We start from the raw sequence: 18036 nt of genomic DNA on the forward strand, positions 1-18036 counted from the left end.
GACCGACGGATGGACGGACCGACGGCATTTGTTCATTTCAGGATATTTGTGATTCACAACAAAAGCATGTCTGATCCATTTTAATGGCTTTGATATAATTAAGTGGTTTTATTTTATATTATGTGAGTGAGTGGCGGAAAAGACAGGAAGTATATTTAATTGAGATGACAGTAAACACCTTTCAATTGTTAGTTTGACCTACTTAGCCTGAATGGTGTTAAATACTAATATATGCAGTACTGTGTCAACACTTTAAGTGGAGAAGTTTATTAGCCGTTTTCAGCCTAGAGTATAGAGTAATAGAGTGCTGGGCTTTCAGATTTGCATAATGTAAGCTACTGTACATGATTCTATGGAATGAACCACTTAAAACCTATACTTAATTCATTGACGGGGGGTCCCCCAGGGGTTTGTTCTTGCTCCAGTCATCCCCCCCCCCCCCCCCCCTCTACACCACATCTCTGTGCCAAAAATAGATAGATTTACAAGCTCACAACTCGTTCCAATGCATGCAAAGCGCTGTCAGATTGTAAATCTGCAATTTTTGACAAACTACTCAGGATGCAAGCTTTCATGTGGTTTTATACCTGCTCCAAGACCTTTACCAGTAAAAGCTATTTTGACCAATCTGTGTGTTAGAGTCTTAATGCAATTTAACTAACATAATTACGGTGATTGAATTTTGTCTTGTATTGACAAATTTAGATGGGGTTTGGTAGGACCGCTACTGATTGACAAGTGGTACCGCTGCGAGTGCGGAATCGCCTTCGTGTGCGAGTACTGTAAATGGTCACGCCCCCCATCCTACTAGAAGCAGGGGTTAAAGTACAGTGTTTTAGAGCCCTTAACAAGAGACACCACCGAGTGCGCACGAGTTGCCGCGTCGAACATTGCGAAGTTCGCTTAGCCGACACTCAGCCCTGTTCGGGTTGTAACCCGAACGGGGCTAAGTCTTTATGCCACGTAATGGACAGGGAGAATTGAAGAACTGCCAATTGTGTTGGAAACACAAAAAAAGACTTAAACCCCTTGAGATACGTGGTAGATGAAAGTCATTCTGTATTGTTAGTTGAATCTGTGTGAATATTTTTGGACTCAGTGACCCATGCTGGTCACATTCATACTGGATAAAAGCTGCTTATTAGTAGCAAAGTAATCGTCCCACTAGCAGCCATGATGAGTTCCCTATAAGTATAATTGAATGCACGAGTGTGCCGAACAAGTTGGCAATGACGTTTATCTTCATCTGTCAGGACCTTTACCCAATCAATAACAGGGAATTGATTTACCCATTTTTGGCGGGAACCCCTTTTGGTGTTTTAAACATTATGTTATAATTTAGCTATTGAAAAATAGCAGATCTACAAGCTCGTAGCTCGAGCTTGTAGGTCTGCTATTTTAGAAAAATCGTGAAAATATTTATTTCAGAAAACTGGAGGATTTAGAAGATTGTTTTAGCTTGTATAATGGCTATGTTCACTATGTCAGTCGACAAAGTCTGACAAATCATTACATAGAGAGGAGAGGTGTTATTATGCCCAACTAAGACGACTGGGGATTTACCAGTCACACAATCATCTTTTCATACTTTCGGACTGATCGCAAAGTAAACTGCAGAATCAATATGCTGCTGTGCACAGTGTGCAGGCACTGCCAATTTGGTTTTTTTAGCTGGTGCAAGAGGTATAATTCTCTACCCCTGCTGAGGGAGACGGGTGGAATTATTGCATTCATTTTTTTCAGCACTTGGCTTCTTGCCAGGGATACAGTTGATCCTATGGTGACAAGTCAAGCATGACATTGGTTCTCAAACCAAAAAGGACCTCTAATTTGTATTTTTGGCCCCCCATCTGAAAAGGTTTTGTAGAGGCCCCATAAGAGAACATTTGTGATGTAATTTATGTGGATGCCATATGATATTAGCACATTTTAAGTCATAGTTGCGTTCAATTCAACAACCACGATGGGAGCAACCACAATGTTTTTCTCAGTCGGTACATTATTGTTTTGTTTTTTTTACCTGAATAGCTGCCCAGTCTCGGCGCGTGATTGTCAGCGCCATCGTAGAAATCCAGAGAATCCCAGTTATGCTCTGTAGCAAAGCTCACCACTTGTATCTGAAAACACAGGGACAGTGAGACAGGGTGAGTGTTTACATACTGTGCGTGTGTGTGTGTGTGTGTGTGTGTGTGTGTGTGTGTGTTTGTGTGTGTGTGTGTGTGTGTGTGTGTGTGTGTGTGTGTGTGTGTGCGTGCGAGCGTGTGAGAGCGATACATGCTGTACAGACAATTGATAATCACTCACTTTACTTTCCTTCAAATCAATAATTCCATTCTGGGTCGCTTTGCTTTCCTCAAGAGCTCATGGAGGCAATAACATGCACTGCTCATCCTGACTTAACAAAATATGTGCAAACGTACAAAAATAATTGCAAAAATGCTCGATCTACACGGTGACCTTGTAAATCTGATATTTTCACACTGGGATTCTGATGAAAAAGTTTTAAAACCAATGTACTGGTTTGATAGATCGCCAGACAGACAGAGACACTATTAGACTTAATGGCTGACTGACAGATAGAGCAGCTAGGCAGACGGATTTCAGCCCCGGGCCTGGAAGAATATTACATTGTCAACTACAGAAACATTATTTGATTCCGTTTGTCTGTTTTATTCCGTCTAAAAGATCTAGTTTGATCAAATTAGTTTTACTTTAATTTCCAATGACAATAAAACCTCAAAACTGAACAGAATCAACGGTTTATTCCACTTTTGCACCATGGCGTCTGGAATTCCACTATAGACGAGGTTAAGGAATGAAGGAACCACTGTCATGACATCTACCCATAAATACCCATAATGAAACTGCTATGCTTGTGAGGTATTGACGCTGGCGTGCCCTGGTCATAGATCAGCACACAGCAGCACTCCCTCGTGTGTATTATACGGCACGAGTAAAATACTGGATCTTCCTATTCCTACACAGTTTATTACAGTGGCTATATAGTACCGCCATCCATGCAGGCACGTGCACACATAAACATCAAAGGGGGCTAGAGCCTTTTTTCCCCAGAACGCAGCATTTTACGTTGTAAAGAAGTTGTCCTCTGTGTGTAGAAATCCATGTCGTACGACGCATCTCCAGTAGCTAAAGAGTGCTGCGACACGTTTGTAGATCCGCTACTTTTGCTAAATGTACCCTTTTAGGGAGTTTCAGTCACTGCCTCTCAAACATTCTCTGCACATCCCTGCCTCCATCTAATGAGAAGAACATCCATCCAATAGACTTTAGTTTTTTCCACCCAAGACAGTGTGAAGTTATCTCAGCCAGCCTAGATGAGACTGAGGGAAGGTGTTACCTGTATTCCAGCCCCCTCTGGAACTGAAACTTTCCAAACACAGTTCTGGTTGTTGTCATAAGGCTCCGGGTAGCCGGGTGACAAGATGGTCCCACGGCGTAAAGTCAACGCACCCCCGCAGGGAACTGAGAGAAAGAGAGAGAGAGAGAGAGAGAGAGAGAGAGAATGAAGCGTGGTGTGAATGTGTACACAATGTTTGTGCGGTCCAGGCACTCCCACTGGGAGCTACAGCAGAAGATAGGTTATATGAGGTTACATCTGTAAGCAGCTGCAATAGTTTTCCATGATGTCAGGGACTGGCATGGTTGAATAGTAATATAGAAGATATTTCTTTTGGAAGGCATTCAGATCAGGGTTTACCTACAGTATATACCAGTGGTGTAGTAGTACAATTATGAGGAACTTGTACTTGTACTTGTACTTTTTTTTACTAATACATCTCAGAGGCAAATGTACTTTTTACTCCACTACAATTTAAAAACTTTAGTTTGCAGATTTAGATTAATATTGAAACCACTCTCAAGAGTTAAAGATCTATAAGGGTCCATTTGATTACCAACTCTCCATCATTTTGCTGGGGACCACCTGGAACCCCCTCAAGGACCACTGGTTGAAAACCACTGAACTAAAACAAATCCAAGTATACTCGTTCCCCCACGGACCTACAGGTGGGCAGAGTGACCTTTTCCTACTGACCTATACAGGTGGGCAGAGTGACCTTTTCCTACTGACCTATACAGGTGGGCAGAGTGACCTTTTCCTACTGACCTATACAGGTGGGCAGAGTGACCTTTTCCTACTGACCTATACAGGTGGGCAGAGTGTCCTTTTCCCACTGACCTATACAGGTGGGCAGAGTGTCCCTTTCCCACTGACCTATACAGGTGGGCAGAGTGGCCTTTTCCTACTGACCTATACAGGTGGGCAGAGTGACCTTTCCCTACTGACCTATACAGGTGGGCAGAGTGTCCCTTTCCCACTGACCTATACAGGTGGGCAGAGTGACCTTTTCCTACTGACCTATACAGGTGGGCAGAGTGTCCTTTTCCCACTGACCTATACAGGTGGGCAGAGTGTCCCTTTCCCACTGACCTATACAGGTGGGCAGAGTGACCTTTTCCTACTGACCTATACAGGTGGGCAGAGTGTCCCTTTCCCACTGACCTATACAGGTGGGCAGAGTGTCCCTTTCCCACTGACCTATACAGGTGGGCAGAATGTCCCTTTCCCACTGACCTATACAGGTGGGCAGAGTGGCCTTTTCCTACTGACCTATACAGGTGGGCAGAGTGGCCTTTTCCTACTGACCTATACAGGTGGGCAGAGTGTCCTTTTCCCACTGACCTATACAGGTGGGCAGGGTGTCGTTCCATTGTGCCAGGGTGTCTGGCACGGTCTCACAGCGTATGGCCGTAGAGCCGTGAAGAACGTAGCCGGGGTTGCACTCAAACTGCACCGCGGAGCCCACCGCAAAGTCGTTGCCCAGGCGCTTCCCGAAGCGTGGCTCGGGAACCGAGCTGCACTGTGTGGAGCTGGTCCGGGGGACAGCTGGAGACATTAAAAAAAAGGAGACATTAAAATGTGCATTAAAATGTGTCCATGTCAGCAGTTTGAAAAAGGAACAAACACTGTCTTCAAATGCAGTGACCAACTTTTATTTCAGGGATACAGCAACGTGTCGGCCTATGTGGCCTTCATCAGGCTATCTTTATGGTAGGTGTGCAAAAGCTTTGCTTTTTAATGTCAGCAGTTTGCCATTAAAGCCATTCCCACAGGGAGGTTAACAATCCCTTGTCAACGGGCTGCGTTCACTCACTCCACCAATTGTCCCCCGTACTTACTTATACATATTTATACACACTTAATGCTGAGGATTACAAAGACCCTCAACTCCAATGTGTGTGTGACTGTGTGTGTGACTGTGACTGTGTGTGTGTGTGTGTGTGTGTGTGTGTGTGTGTGTGTGTGTGTGTGTGTGTATGTGTGTGTGTGTGTGTGTGTGTGTGTGTGTGTGTACATGCATCCATGCGTGCGTGCACTCGTGTTCAGGTGTGTGAATACATGCATGTGTTTGAGCGTGCGTGCGTGGGTAAGCATGTTATGTCTAAATGAAACACAGCATTTAAATGTTGGATGACTGACCTTGATAGACAAAGTGGAATCCTTTAGCTGTTTCTGGACCCACTGTGGTGAACTTTATGGTGATCTGGTTGCCAGAACTCAGAGGAAGAGATTCACCTAGAGAGAGAGAGAGAGAGAGAGAGAAAGAGAGAGAGAGATTGATTTTGATTAATAGATTTTTAACCAATCATTTATTCATAAGAAACTCAACATCACTACTCAGTCAAGCACACGGAATCGCACCATGTTTAACCACTTGAACCCTAATGTCCCTATTTTGTAGTGAGCATTCTGTGAAAATAGCAGATCTACAAGCTCACAGTGCGTCGCATTGTGAGCTTTCTAAATGAAACACGGCATTTAAATGTTGGATGGTTACAAATAAATTACCATTAGTCTGAACATAATTGTGTTTTGGCTGATTCACAATGCGTCGCATTGTGAGCTCGTAGATTTTCAGAGAAGAAATTTGGTGTAGAGAGAAGTTCCAGAGGTACAGTACAATTATACAACCCTGGGGGAACCATGGTCAATAAAGGGTTTAAGTGGATAAATGGATAAAGACACATTTGAATAACACAAAGAGGGACTAACACGCGCCATGATGCCTTGAGATATTTTAATCCCACACGGCATGCAAAAACAGCATGCTGGATTTGACAATAACATCTTAGGTGATTCAGTTGACTGAAACACAGATTGTCAGTCTAGTCTAAACTGCCAGCATTTTGATTAGATTGTGGTCAGAGGTGGTTGGAGACAATAGAAATCCCCATTTGTGTTCCTCCGTGGCGGTTAATTTCTGTGAAAGTCACAGTCCATCTCCATAACCGTGTGAAAGCCTTTACCTCTGTCCGGCGCTCTTGCCTTTCTGGCGTATTCAATCTAATTTGCGAGCTCATCTCTCCCCCATGCAGTATCGATGTGGACACCACATTAAAGATGGCTTCAACTGGCCCCGTCTCGGTCGTACAGGACATTCCTGGGGCTGTGTAGAGAAGTGGTTCTCAAAGTGGGCTCCGGGGACCCCCAGCGGTCCTTGAGGGGGTTCCAGGGGGTCCCCAGCTAAATTAGTTAAAGAGGTATTTTGACAGGTGTGGGTCATCTACTCAGGCTTTTGTGTATGCCCCAGACACGTCCTTGGTTCTGGAGACTGATATAGTCTGATATAGTCTCCAGGGGGCCGTATTTTTGGAATTGCTTTTGCATTTTCTTTTTTTTTTACCAAACGTTAACATTTTAACAAAGAACAAGAAAAGGAAAAACTGTTTTGGAGTGACACAGCGGCTTCATTCCATGCAGGAACCAATGTGATAGGAATCGGATACTTTGGTGTAAATAAGACGGATCTGGTAATTTACCAGAGGCTGAAATCCATCTGCCTAGCTGCTCTATCTGTCAGTCAGCCATGAAGTCTAATAGTGTCTCTGTCTGTCTGGCAATCTATCAAACCAGTACATTGGTTTTAAAACTTTTTCATCAGAATCCCAATGTGAAAATATCAGATTCACAAGGTCACCGTGTAGATCGAGCATTTTTGCAATTATTTTTGTACGTGTGAAAAGAAATGTTGCCCATAATGACATGCGTAAAATAAAAATATGGATGCAATTTTCTAGGGTATAGAATTTGCCTCTGTATTACAGTAGTAGATCAATCAATCATTCATGAATCATATCATATCATAAACTTTTTGTATAGTTGTGAATATATTACAATGGAATAATGTGTTCCAAGGCAATCCTGGACTGTCCTCACGAGACAGCAATGTGCCTCTCCTCCATCGGCTTTCGGCACACCGTTTGGGTTTGGGTAACACTGTATCAGAACATTCATCCTTACCCGAATGAGAACGTTTGGGTTTGGGTAACACTGTTTCAGAACATTCATCCTTACCCGAATGAGAACGTTTGGGTTTGGGTAACACTGTTTCAGAACATTCATCCTTACCCGAATGAGAACGTTTGGGTTTGGGTAACACTGTATCAGACCATTCATCCTTACCCGAATGAGAACGTTTGGGTTTGGGTAACACTGTATCAGAACATTCATCCTTACCCGAATGAGAACGTTTGGGTTTGGGTAACACTGTTTCAGAACATTCATCCTTACCCGAATGAGAACGTTTGGGTTTGGGTAACACTGTTTCAGACCATTCATCCTTACCCGAATGAGAACGTTTGGGTTTGGGTAACACTGTATCAGAACATTCATCCTTACCCGAATGAGAACGTTTGGGTTTGGGTAACACTGTATCAGACCATTCATCCTTACCCGAATGAGAATGTTTGGGTTTGGGTAACACTGTATCAGAACATTCATCCTTACCTGAATGAGAACGTTTGGGTAACACTGTATCAGAACATTCATCCTTACCCAAATGAGAACGTTTGGGTTTGGGTAACACTGTATCAGACCATTCATCCTTACCTGAATGAGAACGTTTGGGTTTGGGTAACACTGTTTCAGACCATTCATCCTTACCCGAATGAGAACGTTTGGGTTTGGGTAACACTGTTTCAGACCATTCATCCTTACCCGAATGAGAACGTTTGGGTTTGGGTTTGGGTAACACTGTATCAGAACATTCATCCTTACCCAAATGAGAACATGGGTTTGGGTAACACTGTATCAGAACATTCATCCTTACCCGAATGAGAACGTTTGGGTTTGGGTAACACTGTATCAGAACATTCATCCTTACCCGAATGAGAACGTTTGGGTTTGGGTAACACTGTTTCAGACCATTCATCCTTACCCGACTGAGAACGTTTGGGTTTGGGTAACACTGTTTCAGAACATTCATCCTTACCCGAATGAGAACGTTTGGGTTTGGGTAACACTGTTTCAGAACATTCATCCTTACCCGAATGAGAACGTTTGGGTTTGGGTAACACTGTTTCAGACCATTCATCCTTACCCGAATGAGAACGTTTGGGTTTGGGTAACACTGTATCAGAACATTCATCCTTACCCGAATGAGAACGTTTGGGTTTGGGTAACACTGTATCAGACCATTCATCCTTACCCGAATGAGAATGTTTGGGTTTGGGTAACACTGTATCAGAACATTCATCCTTACCTGAATGAGAACGTTTGGGTAACACTGTATCAGAACATTCATCCTTACCCAAATGAGAACGTTTGGGTTTGGGTAACACTGTATCAGACCATTCATCCTTACCTGAATGAGAACGTTTGGGTTTGGGTAACACTGTTTCAGACCATTCATCCTTACCCGAATGAGAACGTTTGGGTTTGGGTAACACTGTTTCAGACCATTCATCCTTACCCGAATGAGAACGTTTGGGTTTGGGTAACACTGTATCAGAACATTCATCCTTACCCAAATGAGAACATGGGTTTGGGTAACACTGTATCAGAACATTCATCCTTACCCGAATGAGAACGTTTGGGTTTGGGTAACACTGTATCAGAACATTCATCCTTACCCGAATGAGAACGTTTGGGTTTGGGTAACACTGTTTCAGACCATTCATCCTTACCCGAATGAGAACGTTTGGGTTTGGGTAACACTGTATCAGAACATTCATCCTTACCCGAATGAGAACGTTTGGGTTTGGGTAACACTGTTTCAGGCCATTCATCCTTACCTGAATGAGAACGTTTGGGTTTGGGTAACACTGTATCAGAACATTCATCCTTACCCAAATGAGAACGTTTGGGTTTGGGTAACACTGTATCAGAACATTCATCCTTACCCGAATGAGAACGTTTGGGTTTGGGTAACACTGTATCAGAACATTCATCCTTACCCGAATGAGAACGTTTGGGTTTGGGTAACACTGTATCAGAACATTCATCCTTACCCGAATGAGAGCCAGACAGGGAAGAAAGAAGGGTGTTCTGCTGGGTGGGCCCGTCGTAGATCTCCACCACGTCGTTCAGAGAGGTCTGGAACATGACAAACTGACCAAAGAGAACTACAGGGACACAGAGAGGCAGAAACAACAGACATAGTCAGGGAAATGTAGAGAGAGAGAGAGAGAGAGAGTGCTGAGTTAGAGTACACTATTATCATTCAACACCACCACCTGCCTTCCCAATGATTAATCTCAATTCGCACTATAATAAGTCATCTAAATGTCATTATGCTGGCATGTCATCTTGTGTTTGAAGCCAAACATTGGTGCAGAATTACAAACCGCGACACTTGCTCGACAAAATGTGAAATTTGCTGTGCACAACACAGCAACAGTTTGCTGGCTGAGATGTCGGCTGACACAGAAGTCACATAAGGTGTATTTATTGTGACATGTTTTTGTATTTTGATTGATTTAATAATATATTAACACGATTATTAACAGTACAGGTAGTACAGTCAAAGTTTACGCCGAAAGGATGACACAAAAAGACGCAGGCGCTTGTTTCCATTGTAGGTCTATTGTACTCAATTCAGTAATACAAATACAAATACAAAACCTATTTAATAAAGCTCAGTAGAATCTTGAGGTATTATTTACAGAGAAAGAATGGGTGATTAGAGGATTCTACTATCCAAGGTGTAAACTCTGTTCACTTGTATTATAATGACAGGAATTCTTCTATATTGAGTTTGGATACGGAGTATAGAACCTTTTGTCTTTTGGTAGGCCATTCCACATTTGGGCGGCATTGGGCAGAATGCATTTTTACCCATGTATGAGCCACATTTTTGGGGAACTAGGTCAGATGATATCTTTCTGGTGTTATGCCTATGGGCATCACTTACTCTAGAGAAGTAGTTTGACAGGTATCGGGGCGCTGGTCTTAAAGACCATGCAGAGTAGACCCATTGCGAGATGCTGCATTCTGTCTTCAACCTTGAGCCAAACCAGTCTAGCGAAGCGGGCTGGGAGAAGGTGAGCCCATGGGAGAGAGGCCTAGAAGCAGTCTTATTAGGTTTGTTTTTAGAGGGCTGCAGTTTTCTATTTAGTGACATTGAGATGCTAGTGAACCATGAGGTGCAAGCATAGTCGAAATGAGGGCTCCGGCTAGAGGCCTTCTTTGCACTCTTGTTGATAACAGAGGAGATCCTGACCCAAACATTATCTAGTTATTTGGTTCAATCGTCGTCATACATCATCATCACAATCTGCGTCCTCACCTTCGTCTTCAATGTTAAACACTCAAAGCTGGCCATTCATTGTCAATGGCATTCAATATTTGTGTTTGTGTAAACACAAACTACTATTCATTTGCTAGGAAAGATTGGGGGGGGGAGAGAGAGAGACACTTGACGAGCTGTGATCAGAATCCAAGCCCCCGACATCAGAAGCACATGTCATGTCAGCATCCCTCCCCTCCCCACCCCCGTTCCACTGAGCCCCTGTGACAGGGTCACGTGCCGGTGGACGTTCGCGGTCCCATCTTCATTCATACTGTAAGCCTCCAAATCCCTCGCTGTCATTCTCCTGATCGGTCGGTGTCACACGACCTCTCATCGAGAGCCGCGTTGACGCGGTGCGGTCATGAATACAAACACAGACGACACATCAAGCTCATGTAAAGGAGCATCTAGTGTTTGTTTCTTAAGGGTCACGAGACGGAAAGACGCTGTGAGATAAGTCACTGTAGTGCAGCCTCGGTGAAACCAGAACCGCCAAAGGGCCTGATTTATACTTGTTGTGAGTGTGGAGACGTATTTTCGGTGCACGACACTGCCTTAAAGCTAGGATAAATCAGTTGTAGCTTGAACATGCATGCACATACATTATGCACACATGAGCACACAAGACACACACACACACACACACACGTCACGAAAGCCCTGAGATGTACACACACACGCATCCATACGCATACATACTGTGTAATACAAGAAAAAACACACGTGCTCGCGCAAGCACTCTTTCGTCCCTGAGGGTGAGGTGTAAAGGATTAACGCTGCACATTTCCAAGGATACATCCTGCTATAAGAAGGTCACCGGTCACTTTATAAACAGCTTTCTTTTTGCTTCTCCGCAGAGCTCTTTTGAGACGTGATGAGAATTTCTCCCGCACTGACTCACAAAAACATACGCTGTGTGAATCACCGCTCCCATTAGACTGCTCTCTGCAAATGATCCAGAGTTGAACATGGCAGGGTGGCAGGTTGACAACAAAGCCGGCAGTACGCACCGAACAAGAAGAAGAAAGAATGGCTCCTCTACTCAAAGGTCCCAAGTTCAACTCCCACCTGGCCGGCATAGAATCCCTGAACGCTTTGCATAAAGAATAGTAGATCAGTGCTTCTCAAATGGGTGTACGTGGACTCGGAGGTACTGCAGGGGGTGCGTGAGAGATCCATCCAACCATCTTCAACCGCTTATCCCTAGTCGGGTGGCGGGGGTAGACATTCCTCTCCTGAGCAACATTAGTGACTTCCTCTTGGGGGGAAAAAAAGGTGCCTTAACCACACCCCTTAAGGCAAAACCACACCCCTCGGGGGGGTGGCCCCAAAAGTTACCTCAGAGAAAGTGACATCCATACTGTAGGTCCCTCTCTAGAAGGAACGAAGTGTACTGTACTGTATGATCCTAGCAGACTATTTCCATGCATTTGATGTATTACCTTGTATTGTACTAGCTTACTGTAAATCGCTCTGGATTAAGAGCATTAGGCTAAACGCCTAAAACAATTATAAAAAGTTATAAAACAATAACGTAGTAGTGAAATAGTGAAAGAATAATGCTATTAGGTACAACAGTCAGCAGCGTGCGTGTTTGTGTCGCCGTTCAGCCAGGCGGTGGCTCAGCAGGGGGTAGCCAGGGGAGGTGGAGCGCGTACGTTCTTCTGGGGGAGGTGGAGCGCGTACGTTCTTCTGGGGGAGGTGGAGCGCGTACGTTCTTCTGGGGGTGGATGTCGGGGGACTTATACAGAGATGGATGGCATTGGACTCGTGAGCAGAAATTGCTAAATGGCCTCCCCTGCTGTGTGTAGGTTTCAAGGTAACACGGTGAACACATGCAGTGACTCGTCTCACCACCGAGGCCAGTCTAGTCCAAGATGTCACACACACACACACACACACACACACACACACGCACGCTTAACCACTTAAGGTTAATGCGTACCCCGACCCCCCCCCCCCCCCCCCCCCCAACAGGGCCAATTTTGTGGCTGGTCACTCTACTATAATGACAGCCAAATAGCCACATTTGTTAATGTGGTTAATGCAGTCCACAGTTCAAAGAGACTCCACACAGTGGCAGAAGAGGGCTGGATATAAAGACCCTTACCCCCCCCCCACCCACACCCACACACACACACACACACACACACACACACACACAGCGTGCAAAGATTAATCTGTTGCATCGATGCATTGATTTTGAATTCCAACGACCCAACTACATCGATATCTAAACGGCAACTCATTCTTCTAGTCTGACGTGTTTCGATCTAAAATGGAGCTTTTGCATTGCAATTAATCGATTGTGTATCTATCATATCAAATTGCGCCCTGTAAAGCATGGCGAAGGTTGGCGATGTGGATGGATGTTTCAGACTTCTAGTGGGGGGAGAAAAAAAAACCCCAATTTCAACTTTTTTCCAGTTCATTCTCTCAAGATGGTGATGGTTGGTAATTAGTGATCAGAGAGATCAGAGGGAGATATCGAGGGAATTAACAACATGAGTGTCCAGAGTGTCTCTATTCTGGGCCGAACATTAACCCATTCTGACCGGGCACCCATTTTGGTGTTAGCATCATGTTATGCTTTACCTATTGAAAAATAGCAGATCTACAAGCTCATATCGCGCCACCGAGTGGCGCGATACGAGCTTGTAGGTCTGCTATTTTTGAAAAATTCGAAGAACGACTGACATTTTTAGAATCTGATCTCAGGTCAGAATGGGTTCATCAGACCAGTGTGTGTCCAGTGGAAACCTCGTATGAATCTGATCTCAGGTCAGAATGGGTTAAGGAGAAAAGTAGACGTTGAGCTTGTCGATCGGCTACTTTCGACAAAGATATTTGGCGCAGAGGGAAACAACGAGGGGTAAGTATAGAGCCCTTGGATACCTTAGTCAACCTATGATATATAGGTTGAAGTGGTTAACCACATGGACCCTAGTTCTGGGCATGTAATAATAGCGGAACATCCGGGGAAAATAGGCTGAACATTCGCTGAGAATGGCAGATCTGCATGCTCACTTGTCAAGCAAATAGTCCTGAACTTGCGTTGTCAACTTCATTTAATATAATAACAATGTTCTTTAAACAGCATCCGGCCACCAGTTGGAGTGCCTGCAAGTAATACATATGAGGAAAGTTTCACTACCTATTACTGACTGTCTATTAGATTGTCATTTGTTAATGACAGCTATGGAGAGCTCAATTTGTATAAAGTTATTAGTGGCATATGTTATTTTAATGTAATTGTACTATACCGCCACTTACTGGTGCCACAAGCCCTAGAACAGTTGAACCCAATTTCCTTCGGTATCCGAGCACTCAAAACATGTGAGGAAGCACTTCCTCTCCTCCACATTGTTTGAGTGCTTGGAAGTCTTTATTGTCTCGTTGATCCTAGAAGCACTATACACTTTAATCTCCTGTGAGCACCAACCGTTTATCAGTAATACAATTTGTACATGGTTGTTTTTGTATGTCTGTACTCAATTGTTATTTTCTATATTGTTTAATGATGACGATAACTGTGGGGGGAGGGATGGGGTGAGGGAGAAAAAAATAATTGTATGTTCAAACTGTACTACATAGTACATTGTTGAAAACTACTACCAATAAACATATATTAAAAAAAAAAGTAATACAATTTGTGTGGGCAGTGTTTCAGATATTTAACCAGAGTTCACACAGTTTTAAAGTTTGTAAATATCTCTTAGTAGACATGGTGGTCAAATAAAATATCCATGTAATTGCCGTTGCTTCGCTGTATCCAGAATAAGTTTCAGTGTTATGTTGGGCATTGTGGTTCAGTATGGGTGTGTACCGAACAATTGTCAGAAGATAAATACACGGACATATCAAGTGAAGGTACCATAAGTTAGTTTTCCCAGGAGTGTTCAGGAAGACAACGTCCTTAAATCACTTGACAACAAGTCATGTGTGCAGACAGTGCAGCCTTGAGGCTTGCAAGCCACGCCCGAGCGATGAGCGATATAGCCCATCATGTTGGGAGCTACGAATCAAGAACTTGAAGATCCCGGCTTTGAGAAAACCTTTGGTTTCTCGATGAGATACAGCAAAGGTGAAAGACAAGTGCATAAGACAAAAGCAGCGTGCCACCATTATTCTACACTTGTCTGTGCTGATACATGGACATACAATGCAGAGCTACAGAGAGGCGAGCTACAGTGCAGTGACTGCCTCATCACATCACCTCTGAGTGGAACATGTAAAGCCATGTTCTGCAAACTCACCCTATACAGTATATGACTTATTTATGAGCGCAAATCTGGCAGAGGGACTTAAGGAGGCAGTAGTGTTGTGACACTATCGTGCCATCCTGTATTGCTGTGGTTGTGAATGAAAGACTGCTGTTGCATGTTCGCCGAGAACAAGCCAATGTCAAGTTGAATACAGAAAAATATGAGCTTTGTGATTTCGGTTTTATAAGTTCCTGTATGGCTGACATGGGGAAACTGTCAATTCTCTGGCTTTAGAGTGGTACTTCTTTTTTTTTTCACTTTGAGAGGAATGTGAAAAGTTTGGTTCTTTAAAATATGTATTTAGTTTATTTTTTTATTATTTTGTATTCTTTTATTTACTGGAGAACTCGGTTTGCAGCAGTATTATTTCCCCAGCTCCCCTCTTACTGTATTGAGAAGAAGAAACACCACTACTCCCTGACAGCTGTATCTACGGAAATGAAAGCTAGCATTAATATTAACCTTTTTCCCCCTTATTAAATCAGTCTCCTGCTTCATACCATTGTTCCTTCCTGAAGACAACATCCCCGTCTCTCTTTATCTCTCTCGATTGCTGCACTCTTATTCTGCTCGAATACTACTCCTCTACGCCTCCTGCTTAGAACTGATACTTTCATTACCGGGGCCCAGGAATATGACATTACACGTAGCAGCTACAATCCGTGACTATATAAGTCTATGTGCAATTGAAACAATGTCCAAGGAAGCTACAGTCAAGAAGCTACAGTTTAAATTACTTTAATTTTCATAGTCAACCATGTCTAACCAATGACTAGTCTAAACTAAGTATGCACCCCCTAGCCAACAACAAGGTCCAAATAGTAGGGAGACCACGTCCAACCACTGCAGGTATGTGCTAGTTGTATAAATGGTAAATGGTGCATTTATATAGCGCCTTTATCCAAGGCGCTTCACAGAGATTGTGCATTACATTCACCCATTCACACACACATTCACATGCCGGAGGAAACCATGCAAGGCACCAACCTGCACATCAGGAGCAATTAGGGGTTCAGTGTCTTCCCCAAGGATACTTGGACACTAACTCTGGGGGAGCCTGGGTTCCAACTGGGAATCCGGTCAGATCTACCCCTGAGCCACTGCCGCCCCACGGCGGTATATTCTATTAAAGCTTCAATCCCCGTGTTTTAAGTCCATTCTCACACTTTCCTGATGGGGAGAGGTAATACAAACTACATTACAGCACAGGGATACTTTGGTAGATGTTTGGGTTGTGTAGTTACTGTACTTTGCCATGATGTATAACTACAAATATTAGTGAGATTATATCTGCAATAGTTGATTAGAAATGGATATTCCAAAAATATCCTTCCCGTTATTGCACAGGAAACAAAAAGTTGATTTTGACAATGTATTTTACAAAAATAATTAGATTGATCAAATAATTGGCTTAGGAATTTGACCAACACAATCTATTAATTCAAGTCTCCATGGGGTGAGTAATCGATGCCAAATAGAAGTGAAAAATAGCACTCATTGAGGCAGGTATACATGACTACTGTCACGTCATTTCCTCAAATAAAAATAATTGAAACACAAATATTCTGCAGCGCCCCTGGATTGATCGGACCCATTCTGTGCATTGTGCAACCCTGCTCTACCATAGAGATTGGTTAAAATGACATTTGGTTCAAGAAACAACTCAAACGAACCCTACATATACTTAGTTGACCAGAATCCACAAAAATGTGGGACGCCCTACCCTACCAACACTTCTAAAGGAATGTGAATCCCACGCACGCAACATACAGTATAGGCTCTGGCCTGACAGCGTGTTGCGTGTTCGAGTCCCGTTCATGATGACCTTTCCTGCATCTGAATCTCTCCCCATCTCTTTCTCCCTCTTTCCTGTCAATCTCCACTTGAAACTATCAATAAAGACAGAAAAGCCAAAAACAAAGGAATGTGAATCCCTATTCTCCTTCAAAACCGTTCTCAAAAAGCACATAGGGGTGCTAGGGTTCATGCGGTCAAACTAAGTCATGGATTTCAGCTCTAAAGAGATTTCATTACACTGCTTTCTTTTCAGTTACATTTATAGTCACTAGAGTGGTGCCCGTGGGGCCAGTGCCACAGGGGCAGAGGGGCAGAGGGCTTGTGATGTCAGCTGTGGCCTGGGCAGAGGCAGAGCCCGCGCAGAGGACTTTTTGGGGCGGTTCTGGACAACTGTGGGTCCGACCGACTCGACACCGGGCACTGCACTCCCTGTGGTGGGGTGGAACGCGTGTGTCGAATTTGAAGTCGGTGGGGCGAACGGTTCTCGAGTTACGTGGATTACAGACATACAGGCGTACGTACGTGCGTGTATGTACACACACAGAGACTTGGTGCATTTATAGTTAGATAGCAAATTACACATCCCTTTAAGACAGACACATAACTTACTGGGTCACTCTACAAGCAGAAAATAACTTTAGATTAGAGGATGGCCATTTAGATTTTCCGTCATGTGCTGATTAATGTGAGGTGATAAAATGCCAGATTAAAACTAACCAGCCATATGTTTAGGGGGTGGGGGTAGAAATTAATGGCTGATGACGCAGAATAAATATGTTCTAGAGTTTATTTTCAATTATATTTGACTCGCGGCATGTTGTTTATTGAATTATTGAACAAACGTCAGGAGTATTTTACAATGTGAAGTGATTGTAACTTTTCCTCTGCCTCCACTGTGACCCTGGTTGACATAACAAGGCTTGTTAAGATCAAAGACAAAGAGCTGTAAAGTGGACAGGATTGCATGAGGATAGAGCTTCTATATGTAGAAAATATGGCATTGTTCGTGTAGCAAGACTATTTTCCATTACACAATTTAGGAATATATACATGTACCATACTAATTATACTACAGAATAATTAGCACTTTTGTAATTGTGGGCATTACATTTAGTTTTGACTCGGCTCACAAATAAAATGTGAGGCGTTGTGAGCTTGCTCACAATGTTTCTTGGAGGTGAAACAGAATGTTATCAGTTGTGTCAATGTTTATTATAAGTATTCCAGTGTTCAATTGTAATCTTGGTGAACGTAATTAGTGATCACATACATTCTCTTCTATGTATTAAACTACTTTATTTAGCAAAGGCATCTAAAGTGTTCTGGGAGGAAGGGGCAGAGAAATGCCATGTTCCACTGTAGAACATCCCCTTTAGGTGAAGAAT

The 18036-nt window shown here is 43.4% G+C and overlaps 1 protein-coding gene across 2 annotated transcripts in view; it reads right to left on the bottom strand.

The window, feature by feature from the left end:
• Positions 1-18036, bottom strand: part of csmd3b (CUB and Sushi multiple domains 3b) — a gene marked incomplete at its 3' end in the record, with an annotated part of 479766 nt that overhangs the window by 60046 nt on the left and 401684 nt on the right. For both annotated transcript variants that reach the window (XM_080787482.1, XM_080787483.1), the window contains 5 exons: positions 9310-9423; positions 5501-5596; positions 4703-4906; positions 3359-3483; positions 2021-2117 (listed from right to left, as the gene is read on the bottom strand). In XM_080787482.1, the coding sequence (XP_080643608.1) occupies positions 2021-2117; positions 3359-3483; positions 4703-4906; positions 5501-5596; positions 9310-9423 (636 nt within the window). The remainder of the gene's footprint in view (positions 1-2020; positions 2118-3358; positions 3484-4702; positions 4907-5500; positions 5597-9309; positions 9424-18036) is intronic.

This window comes from Protomyctophum bolini (assembly GCF_963924005.1).
Source record: "Protomyctophum bolini genome assembly, chromosome: 17".
Lineage (NCBI taxonomy): Eukaryota > Metazoa > Chordata > Actinopteri > Myctophiformes > Myctophidae > Protomyctophum > Protomyctophum bolini.